General features: G+C 45.6%; 1 protein-coding gene across 1 annotated transcript in view; it reads right to left on the bottom strand.

The window, feature by feature from the left end:
• DDX31 (DEAD-box helicase 31) overlaps positions 1–17,319 on the bottom strand; it is an 83,031-nt gene that overhangs the window by 34,624 nt on the left and 31,088 nt on the right. The window contains exons 14-16 of the mRNA XM_017849534.1: positions 16,775–16,834; positions 6,538–6,588; positions 4,743–4,882 (exon numbers count right to left, since the gene is read on the bottom strand). Coding sequence (XP_017705023.1) covers positions 4,743–4,882; positions 6,538–6,588; positions 16,775–16,834 — 251 coding nt within the window. The remainder of the gene's footprint in view (positions 1–4,742; positions 4,883–6,537; positions 6,589–16,774; positions 16,835–17,319) is intronic.

The raw sequence follows: 17,319 nt of genomic DNA, 5'->3' as shown, positions 1-17,319 counted from the left end.
CCTATTCTTGAGCTAATTAGACATGAAGTAGAAGTGACACCTTCCCAGGAAAAGAAATATTTTCCTAAACCCTTAGGAATGGAGAAGGGGACCTCTATGATATTAAAGGGACAGGATGATATTCCTGACAATTTCTTTCCTCCCTGATGAATTTAAAAGAGGCTACATTTAGAATTTCCTTAATAGAGATTGTGTCATTCTTTTTTTTTTTTTTTTTTTTTTTTTTGAGACGGAGTCTCGCTCTGTTGCCCGGCCTGGAGTCTGTGGCCGGATCTCAGCTCACTGCAAGCTCTGCCTCCCGGGTTTATGCCATTCTCCTGCCTCAGCCTCCCGAGTAGCTGGGACTACAGGCGCCCGCCACCTCGCCCGGCTAGTTTTTTGTATTTTTTTAGTAGAGACGGGGTTTCGCCATGTTAACCAGGATGGTCTCGATCTCCTGACCTCGTGATCCGCCCGTCTCGGCCTCCCAAAGTGCTGGGATTACAGGCTTGAGCCACAGCGCCCGGCCCATTATTTCTTAATAAATTTTGAATAACAAACAAGTGTGCCCACTCAACTGATCAACTCCCTTGCCTTCAGCAGCTGATGATGAAATAGAAAGCATTTTGATCTCTTTAGTTTATACTGAAGAGGGAAAAAAAAAAAAAAAGGAAAGAGAAGGGTGGCCAACATCCTCCACTGTGGGGTAAACACCCCTGTGAGGGTAACGAGGGCACAAAGCCCTGTCCACAGCAGCACTGCCCTTTCTTCTTCTACCCTGAAGGAGCTTCACTACCCTTGTCTCTTAATTACTGAGGGGTGAAGACCAAAGGATCTCTGATAAACCCAGAGCCATGTGCCAAGCACTGAGACAAGAACTCGGGTTTCACTCAGGAACAGAAACCACCAGGAGCCAGAACAAATCAGTCAGACCTGCCTAGCGGTGGAGTCTGGAAAGCCTCCGCTTCATCCAATTGACTGCAAGGCCACAGCATTCGAATGTAGGGAGCAGAGAGAGACTTGTGTGTCAGAGATGAAGGAGGAAACGTGAGCTGCTGATAAGATACTTCCCAGGGAGAAAGAGAAACAGAAAGAGAAGGAGGAGTTCTAGGGGGGAAACAGATCATAAAAAGACAAATGATTTTGTTGTATGTTCTTTTTTTTTTTGAAAATGTAACAGCAAATTAAAACATGAATGGCAACCTCTTAGGTGGGAGAAGACAATTCTCCCCCTTTCACCCAAAGGTTACTCTGACAAGGCTATGAATGAAAATGTCACGTCTCTGACAGCGATTTACCTGAAATGTGTCATCTCCCTGCACACCCCCAGTCCTCACCCCTCAGCATCCTCTCTCTGCTGCCAACTCACAGCCCTATGGGTGAGTGAAGCCTTTTTACAGCAGCAAGAGTCAACCAGAGGAGGCAGAGCATGCTCTGAAAGGGCAGGAGTCGGAGGGAGAGTGCCCTGACTTCATGGGAAATCTACTTTTCATAGGAGACAGGAATGCATGGCTATTGAACTCCCCTCTCATTTGTGCCTGGAACCCTGAAGAAAGGTGAAAACATAGCCCAGTCCCATCTTTTTCTTGGTCTATCTGATTTGCTTCTATTCATCACTTTTTTCTTGAGAAAAAAAGAGGAAAAACACAAAAGTAAAAGAAACGCAACAACTTGGAGTCAAATCTTGAAGCAGAAAGAAAAAAGAATCATGCCACTTGCAGTCAGGAATATAAAAAGCTAAATAGCCACAGAAAGGCAGTGTTCTCAAATGCATGTGCTGATATTCCAGCCGGAGTGCGGCTCATATGCTGCGTGTCCACATGGCGATGTCGGGGGACCACACACCCCAAGCACACGGGAGCTGAGAGGGAACTGGAGTGATTTACAGTTTCAAAGGGACTTCTTCCTCTTCCTAAGAAATTGCTGCTTCTGAGGAACAAAGCAAATCTACTATGATTATTTATGGGTCCATCAACAGATCTGAATCACCCCACCTTAGTATGAAACGAGATGGATAAATACATAAATTCAGGGAACTGTCTTATGCCTGATCTAAGAAACACACGTTTTGATGAAGCATTTACATTTTAATAAACCAATGATGATTTTCATTAGAAACACATTTAAAGGGGAGGCAGAAAAAAGTTAAGAAGTTGACAAATACAGAGAAGTCAAAAGAATGCAGAAGCAAAGTTCTGAGCATCTAGACAGAGGTGGCAATGGCCCAGGAACCTGTCTCTTGCCCTGTGTGCTCCATTCAACTGCCAGGGCGAGCACCGCAGCGCTCGGTCTAGGAAGGCGGGTGGCCATTTGTCGTGCTGGCCCTTGCTGCCGAGAGCCTCGGCCTGCCTTCTCCAATCTGCCCTGTGATGCCTCAGCCCTCCCAGCGCCCCTCTGCCTGGCTCTCATGTTCTCAGGCACGAAACATGCACATGCTTCCTCCTCCTCAAAAAATATTTAGGGGTGGACCTTTTGGGTTCTAAAAATGTTCAAGTCTGCTTCTTCCCACTGCACACTTTGCAACTGGTTAATAGGGTTTTTTTTTTTCATTAAGTCAAAGAAATAGTTCATGTATAGATATAGCCAATGTAGAGCCTTTCCTCAAACAGAAATTGGGAAGAGCAATGCATGATTGCAACGTAATAACCCAGATTCTGATGTCTGTTTAAGTTTATTATAGCACGCCCACGAGGCAGGCAGCAGTCCAGGCCCAGGCCCCTCACAGGTGAGTTTTCAGGGCAGACACCAGTGAAGTGAGGCTCACGCAAGGACCCTCCCTCCTCACGCAAATGCTCTTCCACCACCCTGCAGAGTCCCTCCCCAAAAGACCTACACTTCCTCCTTTCGGAAGAGGTGGCGTTATCACTGAGTTGTCTTCCTTCTAACGTGGGATTAAAAAGGGAGTCATGTAAATGCGGTCACACTATTTTTTCCAGACAAGATCATCACAGCAGATGATGGTATTTGTTATGTCTTTAAAATATACCTGACTCCCTAATACTTCGTGCCTCTGCTAATCACTGTTTTCCCTTCTCAATTTTAGCTTTATATGTGAGCCCTTCATAGCAATCTACTTGAACGTGTTATTAGAGACAAATAAAGAGAACAGAGAGAGGCACGTCTGCTGTTAACTCTAGCATTAGACAATTATCATTGGACTCTGTAAGTGCTGTCACTCATTTTTCTTAGGAAGAGGTCATGTGAAAGTGAACGAGCGTGGGGGAACATCCAGAGAGCTGCAGCCAGCAAGGAACGGGAGAATGGAATTTGCAGCTCTAGAATGGAAGGAAGAGGAAAAGAAGTGTGGAGCGACTGACAGGCTGTTATGGTGTGGTGACTACATTTTCTATTGTGGGGCCACAACACAAAATTCTGAAGATGCTTTCTGCAGGTACACAAATTCCTATGACAGAGAAACGCAGCCACCAGCAGCATTGTGACGGGCTCCCAGCCTGTGAGAACAGGGTCAGGGAGGAAAAGGAAACCAGCTGCGCCAGCGGGCTTGCATTTCACCTTCCCCAGGGTTCCTGGTACACTCGCCTGGTGGGTGTCAGCCTCGATGCTGAAAGGGCCGCAAAGAGAGGCCAGCCAGCCTCCAGCTGAGGGAGCTCAGAACTCAGCCGGAGAAGCGGTGCTGGGTGAAAAGTGACTGATCTGTATGAGATTTCTTTCACCAACAAGATATAATATGCACATCTTCCTTAACAAATAAAAACTACTCTTTCATCAACTGACAGACTGTGTTAAGATAAGGAATACATTGAAGAAAGGAAAACCCAAACTATATTTTGGCCCCCCTGACATTACAACCAGGAGTAGTTTCCTTCCTCCCTCAATACTGGAGGACACACGACACATTTTCTGAATGAGCCTCAGTCCATAAGTGTTCACACTAACAACCTTGAAAGAGTTTTGAAAAGCCTTACTAGCATGAGAGGTGGAGTTCTGCTGGTGGGAGATGGGGCAGGTATGGTGGGGACAGCCACACACAGCTCCTGCAACTGAGTGGGCCGCACCCCTAACAGGCCTCCAGGCTGCCTGCTAGGATGTTTCCATTCCAATGAAGAATGCAGTGCTTTGTTCTAGCAGTGTACTTTAGGGGAGAAAACGGTGTTGCAGTTTTATTTGATGTTTTACATAAAACACAGGGCTGGGCAAGGAAAAGGAAATAAGACTATCTCATTTACAGCAGAGCTGAGCTGTGTGCTCATGGCACGCCAGGTCTGGAATCCAGGGCTTTACTAAAGCAGGGGTATGAGGTGCTGAACTGTGACACACAGGATGGCGGCTGAACGTCCTGGCTGTGAGTGTAGTATGGATTTCAACAGCCTCAAAATCATTTCCCCTGGGTTTATCTTCCTGGGGGAAGGAAATTGTGTGGTAAGTAAAAAGCATTATTTCTTTAAAAGACAAATCAACTTTGAAGATACAAACCATTAATTGCAAGAAATAAAAGTTGTGAACAAAAGGCCTTTCAGAAGCTGCATACTTATCTTTATAGCAGGAGAAACAAAACACAGCTCTCTAAAAGAAAACCAAGTACAACAGATCATCCTATGACTTAGTCTGGCAATGCAATGAAAACTGTCATGTGCTGAGGATATTAAGGGTTTTAGTTTTTGCCACTGGCTATTCTGGGACTCATTTAGGGATCACAAGGGTTAATGGCTCTTCATCAGCTTACAAGGCCCATCCACTGTAAAAGGCGACCGAAAGTTAATTAGGTGAGATCAGCCGAAACCCCATTCAGGTTTCTGACTCACTTGATTTTGTGAGAAGCCAACGAGTTGACATATTCTGCCTCCGAAGGAGCCAAAATGAGCAAGCTGCTCCCATGGCAGCCAATCCGGGCGGTTCTTCCAATCCGGTGGATGTATTCTGCAGGTGAAGATGGAGCGTTGTACTAAAAAGGGTAACAAAAATGAAGGCATTCATAGATCAAGGGACTGCCATTAATTGGAAGTGCAATACCCCTCACCTGCCTCCAGGTATCCCAAGAATTAAATCCTGGTGCTATGGTTACCCTAACACAATCATAAGGAGAAGTCACTCAACCCTGAAACTCCTGGCTTCATTGGAGATAACAAGGCTCTGACACGCAAATGTGAACCGTGGCCACGTTTCCGATAAACGAGACGTCTTCTCATCCCAGTATCTCCTTTTTAATTTTACTTCTCCACAGGTCTCTTCATTTTCTGATTTGCATCTTTTCACTGTGGTGACTGGATGAGGTGAAAATGTAGGCAGGTGGGGGTACATTTCTCCAGGATGATCACATGACCTTGGCCTACTTCCTTGGAAGACAAGGCCATAGGGTGAGGTGTCCAGAGGAGACTGGAGGGCATAAGGACGAAGGGGCTCCCTGCTCTGTGGGCAGAGTCTACCTCTGCTGCCAGGCCACCAGGAGCAGGCCCCAGGAGCTGGTCCCCACCAGCCTGCAGCAGCCCCATTCAGTCCTTTAGAATGAAGGCCATTCTACAGAATGTGAGCAGGTGAGGGGCAGGTTCCCTGCAGGTAGGACATGCTTCTGCTTGCATGGAGAGCACTGCCAACTCAGAGAAAAGAGCAGACTCTAGCACTCATTATGATGGATAATGCACAGTATTTTATGTTTTCTTTGGCAATAACTTTGTCATCATTAAAGCTAATTGACCATCCACTCATTCTTCCTTTTTTTTCCAACTTTGATGCTACACAAATGAAAAAGATGAGGGCCAAGATGAATATAATGTATGGGAGGCTAAGCACATGAAATGAATCAATATTCACAATATAAGCTCTAAATGATCAATTCTGTATGTCTGGCCTCCCGTACATTAAAATCGTCATTGCCTTATCCATCATTGCCTTATCTTCAGTTCACTCTGTGGCCAGCAGGAAAGAAGACACAATGCCTCCAGTTCTAAAGTGATCATCTGCAGGGAGCAGATCTGACATCCTGGCCAGTGACAGGCATGCAATCCCACTAAAATGTGAATAAACCATGACTCACGTCAACAGGGCACGTGTCCCCCAGCCCCCACACAGAAGGGCTTAAAAATACCATTCTGTAGACTAACTAAAAGAAAAAACAAAACTAAAACCACCAGACTCTAGTGCTAGCACCTGTACCCTCTGGCAAAGCATCTAAGGCTAGAGGTATGTGTAAGATGCTGTCAGGAACTTAATTGCTCCCTGCAGGTCAATGTACGTGGACACGGCTCTCAGGACAGCTGAGCCATTTCCTTCCGGACACAATGAGGCCTCCCAGGGGCCGAGGTAATTCCTGTTGTTTTCAGATTGTTGAAATTTTGGTTTGCGACATGAATTAGTCTAGAAGCAGGAGAGCCTGCCACCTCCCTCTCATGAACGCACATTCTGGCTGTTTTGCTGCAGTGGTGAGGTGGGCTGGGTTAAGGAAAGACGTCAGGGGAATTGTACAGATAAGGCTGGTTTGCTGCCTGGTTACCAGGGCAACACCCAAGAGGATAATAATAATTATTCTACTTAAAGCCAATGCATCTACTCATGATCATATATTCCTGCCTCAAGCTTACACCTTAACTACTAAAAAATTACCTGAACAATCCACGTGACTTGAGGGAGATCTAAGCCCCGAGCTGCAACATCCTTTAAAAAGAAAAGAATATGGTTTAACACTGAGTTTCTGAATCTTTCTGGGGTCCTGGATATGTCTGATAATTTAACACAAACTCTGAGAGTTCACCCGCCCACAGTGCACACACATTTGGGCATACACGTGTATGCCCAGTACACACACACACACACACACATACACACACACACACACAGAGTCCTGCATACAACTTCAGGGGACTCGGGGACCCACTGCAGTCCTCTTGTGGTTAAAAATTCTGATTTCCGGCCAAATTCTACAGAATCCATTGATGAGGGCGTCACAACACCCTTTGCTAAAAGAATCGACAGGTTAGCCTAGGAACTTAAACAGTAATGACCAGTTGCGTAATGTAAAGAACTCTGAACACGCATTTTATGTGAAAAACCACTTGATGATGAACACATTCACGGATCATCATCCCCTGGCCACAACCATGAGCAACGCCGAATAACAAGCTGGCCTTGAGGTGTGTTCTCGAACATCTCCCCTCGAGGCATTTGCTGTGGGAGTGAAGTGCAAAGTAGTTACTGAGGATTTTGCTTTCTGGCCTCAGAGAGCAGCAAGGATCCAGCAGTCCTCCGTCTCTTCTGATGGCTAGATTAGAATACAGGCCAAACCCATGATCACTTCAAAGACTTAGCTAGAGAGATGAAAAACTATGAAAGCAATGGAGATTTATTTTTTAATTTTATGGATCTTTTCAACTAGTCACCACGGAAAGAGCAAAAATTCTCTCCTCTCTCTAGGCTCTTACCATTCCAGCAGACTGGAAAGTGGGCATTTCCCTGACTTCAGCTAACATTTGCACTCAGGATTCATTCTTCAAGAATAACAGTCGTAATGAGAGTGTCCCAGTCAACATTTACTGGACACTTACTATCCACCACACACTGCGTTGAGATCTTTACCTGCGTTGCCTTGACTAATCCTCAAAACAACTATTACCCCCATCTGACAGATGAGAAAACCAAAGTTAAGAGAGATTAAATAGTTGTTTGGGGACACACAGCTGGGGAGTGGAAATAATCCTCAAATCCAGGTCTGCTTTGCTTTTTCAAGGCCATATTATATTATACCACATGCCACCATCAAAAATGATCCTCTGTCCCTCATATGCTGCTGGTGGGAATCCCTATGGCAGGGAATTTGGTAGTATCTAGCAAAATTACATGTGCATTCGCTCTTGACCCAGGGCAGTATCACTTCTAGAAGTCCATCCAAAAAAAGATACACTGACAAAAATACAAAATGATATGGGCATGAGGCCATTCATTTCAGCACCATATATGATTGTAGATCTAGAAAAAAACTGTTGACCCGCAGAAGACAAGTTCGATAAAATACAGCAATATCTCATGTAACAGAGTATATACAGCTATAAAAAAAAAAACAAAGATTTCTATATATGGATATGGAGACTCTAGAATATATTTTGAGAGTGTCTAGTATGCTTGTGTAAGAAGTTGGGAAAATACAAACATATTTGCTCATATTTCAGTAGGAAATAATGCTGGGAAGAACCCCCAAAGCTCAAAAAAATCTTTACCGCCAGGGGAGGAAGAAAAGAGGAAGGACAAGATAAAGATGGAAGCTACACTTTTTCTTTTTTCTTTTTTTTTTGAGATGGAGTCTCGCTGTGTCGCCCAGGCTGGAGTGCAGTGATGCGGTCTCGGCTCACTGCAAGCTCTGCCTCCCAGGTTCACGCCATTCTCCTGCCTCAGCCTCCCTAAAAGCTGAGACTACAGGCGCCCGCCATCACACCCGGCAAATTTTTTGTATTTTTAGTAGAGACGGGGTTTCACCATGTTAGCCAGGATGGTCCCGATCTCCTGACCTTGCGATCCACCCGCCTCGGCCTCCCAAAGTGCTGAGATTACAGGCACGAGCCACCGAGCCTGGTTGGAAGCTACACTTTCTTTAATGAACCTTGATACTTTTGACTTACACCGTGGAAGTGTCTTGGCATAATTTAAAAAGATAAACAGCTGTCACTATAGGAAATACAGAGTATCACTTGTGCCATATTCTCACCAAACAAAATAAAACCTGAAACCTAGAACCTAAATCTAATCAAGTCTCTAGATCCAACTACTAGTTTACAGGAAGTATGGGAAAGAGGAACATGTTGAACAGCATGAGGACACAATTAGCCAAATCCTGAACGTAGGGTATTCTAAAAGACAAACGATCTGGTTTCCTCAAGAAAAAAGTTAAAGAAAAATAAAGGAGGGGTAACAACACCCAAAAAACATTAAATAGGCAGATGGAGAACCAATACCTTGATGGAAGCTCACAAAACCACCAACTGTGGTTATCTCTGGATGGAAGGATCTAGGGGGATTTTTACTTTTCTGTGTTTGGCTTTCTTGTAACAATGAATTCTTATCATTTCCCCTACAATTTTTATTTAGAAAAATTTAAACCTACAGAAAAGTTAAAAGACTAGTACAACCTAGATTAAGGAGATACAGATGTAACTCCTTCATCTAGATTCTGCCACCGCCTGTCTTTGGCCCATCTGTGTTCTATCTATCTACTCATGCCCCCACACACATACACATATGCAAGCACATTTTTCTGAACCATCTGAAAGTAGGTTGCAAACATCATGACATTTTAACCCTAAATACTTTAACACATACCTCCTAAGTAAAAGGACACTGATCTACATAACCACAACACTATTATCACACCTCAGAAATTTAACACTGAATAGCATTTTCTAATCAACAGTCCATATTCAGATTTCTCCAACTGTACCTAAGATGTCTCCTTTTTTTTTTTTTTTTTAAAGACGGGGTCTCATTCTGCTGCCCAGGCTGGAGTACAGTGGCACAACCACTGCTCATTGCAGGCTCAACCTCCTGGGTTCAAGTGACGCTCTGGCCTCAACCTCCTGAGTAGCTGCACAACTACCGGCAAGTTCCACCACACCCGGCTAATCTAGATTCTTTTTGTTCAGGCTGGTCTTAAACTCCTGGGCTTAAGCGATACTCCCATCCCAGCCTTCCAAAGCGTTGGGATTACAGGCATGAGCCACCACACCTTAATATGCCTTTTACAGTTGTTTTTCTTTCCTAAACTAGGATCAGATGGTAGATCACGCACTCCACTGTCCCTGTAGACTTCCTCTGTTTGGAACCATACCCCTGCCTTTGATTGACTTACTTAGTTTTTTGATGTCTGTCATTTTTTAAGAACATCAAAATGTTCCTGAGGACATCAGACAACTGGATTTGTCTAACTGCTTCCTCATGGTAAGGTTCTGGTTAGGCTTTCTGGCAGAAACAACCTCAGGGTGGTGTGTGCTTCCCACGGTTCCATGTCGGGAAACACACTGGGGCAGTCTGTCCTGTATGGGTCCCTCTGTTGCGAAGGTGACTTTCTCCTTTGTAATGAGTAACTCGGGAGTGACACTTTGAGACCATGCGAATAACATGGTCCTGTTTCCTAAAACCTTTCACCCAAGGCTTTTAGCATTTATTGATGGCCCTTGTCTGTACTGTTACCTTGATGACTCTCTAAGTCTACCATTCCTTCCTTCCATTTCACAGCTCTGGGATACTTCTGTAAAAACAGCCCACCCCTCACCACTGTTAAGTATCACAAAGGATGCATACGTACATAGCTTTTTTTTCTTTTTTTTGAGACAGAGTCTCGCTCTGTTGCCCAGGCTGGAGTGCAGTGGTCTCAATCTCCCAACCTCGTGATCCGCCCGCCTCAGCCTCCCATAGTGCTGGGATTACAGGTGTGAGCCACCGTGCCCGGCCTGTACATAGCTTTTTTGAAAAACAATACTACGTGAAGTACTACAAGAAACACACTCCCGGTGGGCACAGTGGCTCACATCTATAATCCCAGCACCAGCACTTTGGGAGGCTGAGGCAGGTGAATCACCTGAGGTCAGGAGTTCGAGACCAGCGTGACCAACATTGTGAAACTCCATCTCTACAAAAAATACAAAATTAGCCAGGCATGGTGGTGCATGCCTGTAATCCTAGCTACTTCAGAGGCAGAGGCAGAGGCAGAGGCAGGAGAATTGCTTGAACCCAGGAGGTGGAGGGTGCAATGAGCCAATATCGCACCATTGCACTCCACCCTGGGCAACAAGAGCAAAACTCCGTCTCAAAAAAAAAAAAAAAAAAAAAAAAAAAAAAAAGAAACACACTCCTGCTTCCCCAGGGTCAGAGGCAGGACTTGGGGGAGACACCACCCCACCATCACTCCCCCAGAAGGACCACTGAGGGTACCTCAGGATTTGTCTGCCTTCACTCGTACCTCAGATTTGTGGGTTTCCTTTGAATGCTGGCTAGGCTGCATTTGTAAGTGTGTAAGCAGAAGTTAAATGTACTAAAAGTGTGTCAACCGCCCACAAAGCGTTTTCAGACAGCTCCCACAGGCTCTGGAAGCTGAAGGCTGATGTTGCAGAGCTGATGCCTTTGAGAACACAATTTAGGATGTTTTCTATCTAAAGGGGAGCGGGAGCCCCTTTCTACACCAACTACAGTTTATGTTTTTAGAAACACTGATGAGTTCTTACATCTGCAAAGCTCTTGTGAAGAACTGATTTCTTTTCTTTAAGTGCCCTGCAGTGGGAGATACATGTAGGCACGGGCTGCTTGAGCTTCACAGACATGACTTGTAAAAAATTTAACGCTCATTGGCTTAGTAAATTCAACCAGCAAACACTAAGACTCTAAAGATTCTAAAACAACGTGTGATGTTTATGAAACTCACTGTGAGTCCAAACACACTGCAACAGTGAGTGATGAAGGACGCCGGCAGACTGTCATTGTGTCTTCAAGGTTCTACTTCCTACTTAGGTGACCTAGCTCTGGACAACAGGCTAAGACACAATCTTCTGGTCTGCCACTAATGCGTGTGTTGGGGGAACCTCACTGACAGCCAACCACTGCCCAATACTCCTTGTTTTCTCTCCCCCAGATTTAACTCAGTCGTTTCTTTAGGCTACCACAGTGAATAAGGAGAAAGAAAGGCAAGTCCTGGTCTAGGAAGAGAGAACTGGACTGCTTGCTCCAGTCTCACTTAGGGGCTGTCCAATCCGCGTGGGTCAGTTCGGCAAGCTGAGCCTCAGCTGCCCCACCTAGAAAATGGCTGGGAGAACCATGCTATGTACATCATGAGGTTGTTGCTAAGATCAAATGAGACCATGTATGTGACAAATATCTTGAGACCTACAAATCTCAGTATTCTTGAGATTCTATAAATCTCACTTACCCTGGTGAAGTAAGAACTGGTATGATGGCAATTAGGCAGAGAAGTGATTTCAATGTCTCTGTACTCTCCTCCTCCACCATATCTCATTCTCTGCCCCTGCCCCACCCTGGGAGAGGTCGCAGGGAAGCAGCAGAGGCTCCATTTCCCTGGAGCACCGTCAGCCAGCTACATCAGATCAACAGGAAATCATGACCCACCAAGACTCGGCAGAGGATTCTGTTCCGTCTGCTCTTAGAACTTAGATGTAGCTTCATCTTATTCCTTTAAGCTAATTAGGGCAAAAGAATTGCTAAAGTCAGTTCTGAAAGACACTCAACGGTGAGGCCTTGAAGGCCCTGGGCCTGACAATTGGCTGCCTCCATGAGACCTAGGAGTACAGATGGAAGGCAGCTTGCTCAGGTGCCAGCCTGTCAGTTGGATTAAAATGACTCATTTATTTACCCAAGAACCTCACAAAGTGCTTTTACTAACAGGGAGAGGGGGCCTGCCGTCTCTCTGAGAAGGGACGCAGCACACTCGCCTCTGACGCCTTCCCGGCCTGCCAAAAGTCATTATTGCCGTGTGTGGAAAGCCATCAGCAGGGTCCAGGCCCCCGTTGTCCAGGTGACAGATTGGGCTGCGTAATCAGAGGAGGAAGGAGAGAGTGCAGAAGCTGTCAGAGGCGAGAGATCTTGGCTGGAGCCGCCAAAAAACTGGCAACATGAGTTAGCGTAACTGAGTAAACAGCAAACAATCTCCAAATGATCTTTCTGCTAACACAAACAAAATAAAATGAAAAAGATACACTTTACCTAAAAAGCATACCCCAGAGAAAAGCATGAAAGTCTACATTTATTCGGGGCACAGAACTGACATTCTGTGACTCTCACAGCCGTATCTCCTTTGTCTCCTAGCCTCCTGGCACGGTGGAAATTTCCCAGGAGGAGAGGAAATTAAGAACTGCACAGACAGAACAGTATGCTTCAAGCGGAAAAAAATACTGAGAAGGTGGAGGAAAGCAGCACAGGTGATCTAGGTGCATCTTCCGAAAAAGAAATGCATGCGCCGCACAGCCAAGGAGGACGCCGAGGGATAGTCGGCACCCAGCAGGGACTGCAGGTATCTTCTTTCTGGGAAAAAGGTGACTGCACTCCATCCAGGGACAACCAAGGAGAGCCACCAGGAGACCAACAGAAAACCTAGTACCAGCCTGAAAATCAGGTGGCTCGGAAACTCCATTTTCTGGCCAGTGAGTGGTACTTCTGTTTATCAACTCATCAGCATAATGATGGTATTAGAAACCAGGTTCCTTTCCTCTGGCTTAGGGTGAGCTCTTCACTATCAGCAGGAGGAAATAACACTTTGCACATAATCCAGTGTCTGATATCTGATCCCTTTGGTTGCTTAACGCCACTCGGGAAAGTGGGCTTTGAACTTCCAACGCCTCGTTTCTGCTCATCCTTACTTCCTACTTACCTTGGCTTTTTCTTAGATCTAGTTTTCCAGAAGACCCAAAATTACATTGTCAATGTGTGAGGATTCCTCGTCTTTCACAAACTGATTTCTTTTGCCCCCAACTATGCTTTGCCTAGACTCCACCTTACCATAGTCTCACCTTCACTCAACAGCCACAGTACACAAAGCCACGTATCAGGGCTTGAGAGCTGCATGACATTAAAAAGGTCCCCGCTTTTGAGATGTTTATAATTAAAATGAAATAAAACACACACATGCACCCTTAACTGTTCCTAGCAGGAAGGAAAATGGGGTGGGGGGCTTTGTAACAGTAAAGGAAATAGCATAATTGTGAACTTTTGTGTGGGCACATCGCTATTTCCAAATTTTCATAAAGACATTCATTCTGGCCTTGTTAAAAGGATCTCGGGATGATAAATTAAAATGGCAAAAGGCACAGTATAAAGGGGGGAAAATCCCCACATAACGATTAACAACACGATTCCTCTTTACCAAAAGAAGCCAGTTCTCCATCTGTCTCATCCTGAAGTGGCCCTCGTTCCTCATTAACACCAAGGAGGCTCCTGGAGAGCGTTCAGGTAGCCTGGCAAGCAACAGGCTGCTTAAAAGGACGCAGAGTGGCAGCATCTCCCCCGACCCAGGCATGATCTAGTAAAGCGTGTGCATCCCACTCGCCCCGAAGCTCTCATATGCCAGAAGCGTCAGCTAGAGCAAACAAGCATGGCAGAAGGGGCAGGAACACCAAGAGGAAGCGAAGGACTTCCCATGACTGGAAACCTGCGCTCCTGTTCTGGCCCAGCAACCGAGAGAAACGAACCCCACCCAGCTCTTCTCCAGTCATCTCCACTACACAGCAAAGAGGGCTCCCAGAAGATCAGCAAGCTGAGTGACCTGGACTAGAAAATGAACAAAGACTGAGGGCTTTAGAGAAATCAGGCTGTGGGCGAGGGAGTTTTCTTTACATGTGGCACCCGGGACTGGCAGGGCGCAGAGGGCTGGGAGGTCCTGTGCTTTGCCAAGACAATGGCATTCTTTGTCTAGCTGATACCATGTGCCTGCAGGTATCATCAGATAGACAGAACAAGGAAAGTGATCGTATGCTTTTGACCTCACCAAGAATTGTATTAACTATTTCAGAAAGAATAATCTTTTCTTCCATGCAGAGCTACTAAAAATACAAACAACGGAACTTCAGATACCTGGAGTTTTCTTTAAGGCTTATAGCTCACCCATGTCTATAAAGCGTTTGCATACTAGGAGACTCAACAATTTCCGAGGGATAAATCCAGCATGTTATGGGTCAAAGATAAAATATTCTGTTCCTATCATAACCTGAATTCCACCCCAAAGGTTCCTACTGCTTTCTATTCTGACAGTCCAGAACATTCACTTCTCAGGTAACACCAGAGGAACGAAAAACCCATTCCCAATGAGCAAGTCTATTAATGTCTGTCTTTAGAAAAACACACACACTGGTAGCCCTCAACATCGAGTTTCCGGGGCCCCATCTATCGCCCCCAATTCCATCTACAAAACCAAGCACCTACTGCGTGCCCACTCTGTGCTAGACACTGGGATAGAAATGCAAACAAATCACAGTCCTTGTCTTCATGATGCTTACGACTCGCTGGGAAGGTACCTAGACCAGGCGGGATGAGCGCTACGGTGAAGAAATGAAGGGTGCACTGGGACGGCCTCATGGGGAAGAACAGGGGGGTCCTGAGTTTCATTTCTCTGAAGACATAAAATTTAAGGGGAGACCTAAGGATAGTTTAGTCAAAATCAGGTAGTGTTCCAGGCAGAGGGACCAGCATGAACCAAGGCCCCAAGGCCAGAAAAAGCCAGATGATACATTCGAGGACTGAAAGAGGGGGCTGTTTTGCTGAAGGGTAGGGAACAAGGGGGAGTAGGGTGAAAAGAGACAAATGGGAGTCAGGTTCCCCAAAGTATTGTTAGATATAATAAGGACTGTTGACAATTTTTTCTTTTGAGACAAGGTCTCACTCTGTTGCTCAGGCTGGAATGCAGTGGTGCAATCACAGCTCACTGTAGCCTCGACCTTCTAGGCTCAAGTGACCCTCCCGCCTCAGCCTCCTGAGTAGCTGGAACGACAGGCACGTGCCACCATGCCCGGCTAATTTTTGGTCCTTAATTTTTTTTGTAGAGACGGGGTCTTGCTATATTGTTGCTCAGGCTGGTCATGAACTCCTGGGCTCAAGCGATCCTCCCACCTCGGCCTCCCAAAGTGGTGGGCTTGTAGACGTGAATCACCGCACCTGGCCCAACAAATTTCTTTAAGTAGATTATTTAGAATTTATCTTCACTATAGGTAGGCCATGCAGCTTTATGCTGGCTTTAGAACAAGCTTGAGCATCTGACTCGTGGATGGGCCTCATAAAGGGAAGGACTTGGTCAGACACAGATCTCCTCAAGAGGCAAGCATTCCATGGTTACAGCTCTCAGGCCTGAATGAGTGTCAGCAGAGCCACTGTTTGCCTCGCACACATGAGAACTGACACTGTGATAAGCAGGTTACCAACAAGCCCCTTCTTGCAGGTGAGCACACATATATACACACACAAGAAACCATGCTGCACTCATACAGAAACTCAACACTTAGACAGAAAAGTCTCCATTGCCTTTAATAGTGAATATGGAATACAAGTTCCTTAAAAAGTAATTGCATCAAATGTGGCCTAGATGGGCATTCAAACAGCTTAGTATCTTTGTTTCTACCCAGCACTTGTTCACTGGATTGACTAAATTTATAGTACAATTGCATTACTGTATATATAGGAACTTCTCCAATAACCAGCTGGGGATTAAGTTACATCATCCAAGATGGAACAGAGAAGGCATTTTAATCTTCGGAGATAGCAACAACTACAGTAAAGTGAATCCCCGGGTGATGGGGAGAGAACACTGAAGGTGTGAGTTTTTAATCTCGAAAGAGCACAAGAGGCATGAGTTTAAAAGGTCAGTGTTGTGCTGGAGGAGGCAGCTATCCAGGACTGCAGAGCCTGAGGCTGAGGGAGCTGGCCCTGAAATCACAGGGCAAATGGTAGTCAGAGACAACAGCAAATAAAATTGGCCCAAATGCACCAATTTTCCTTTAAGAAAAGGTGAGCAGAGGCAAGCAGAGTCATTTTGTTGTGGAAAGACTTTCTCAGCTATAATTACTCCCGATAGCTGTAATTTACAAGTTTTGGGTGGATAGAAATCTCCAAGATTCACACATTTTCAGACCAACAGCTGCCACTATTAGTGAGCAAATTGCCAAGTCTTCTGCACGGTGGTGGCTGGCTATCTGTGGCCCTGTCAGGTAACAAGAAAGAAGTGCAAAGAGGCCAGCCCCACCAAGGGGCCCCTAGTGTTCCTGGGCTCTGCAGGACTGACCATAGGACAAACTGTCAAGAGACAAAAAATTGCAGAGCCATCACAGAAATGTATCAGCCTTCGCATGGAAGACAGGACAATACGTACCGTGCAAAGAAGGACGCCTCTTCTGGAATGTGAAAATTCCTGAAACACTGCTGTTCTTTCCTACAAAAACAAGGAAAAATAGAGCTTTACAACTCAGAGACAAACTCCAGCAAGGTAGGCTTAGATCTCCCTAGCTCTCTCCATCTCCTACTGCTAGAGCTATTTTCAGGCACAGAGAGGCTTGCCAGGAAAGAGGAAGAAGTGGATTCTTTATATCTTCGAAGAGGACCCTGTACTTACAGGACCAGACTTGAGGCTACGGTGAAGTAGCGGGGGTTTTGAGGGTGCACATTTCTGTGAGACAGTACCAGGGTAGGCACACTCTCCAGGAATAGCCAAAAACAAGAACAGGAATGTGCAAGTTCCTCCGTGCAGGGTTCCAAACCAGTGTGCGATGTATTCTAAACATTCTCCTACAAGGAGAAAGGAATAAAGAATAACCAACCTTCTCTACAGGCAGTTTTAAAAAAGATTAGATATGGCCGGGCATGGTGGCTCAAGCCTGTAATCCCAGCACTTTGGGAGGCCGAGGCGGGCGGATCAGG

This window comes from Rhinopithecus bieti, unplaced genomic scaffold (genome assembly GCF_001698545.2).
Source record: "Rhinopithecus bieti isolate Rb0 unplaced genomic scaffold, ASM169854v2 scaffold_2205, whole genome shotgun sequence".
NCBI classification, from domain to species: domain Eukaryota; kingdom Metazoa; phylum Chordata; class Mammalia; order Primates; family Cercopithecidae; genus Rhinopithecus; species Rhinopithecus bieti.
Note: the sequence above shows the minus strand (reverse complement) of the source record. Positions and strands in the feature narration are given on the sequence as shown.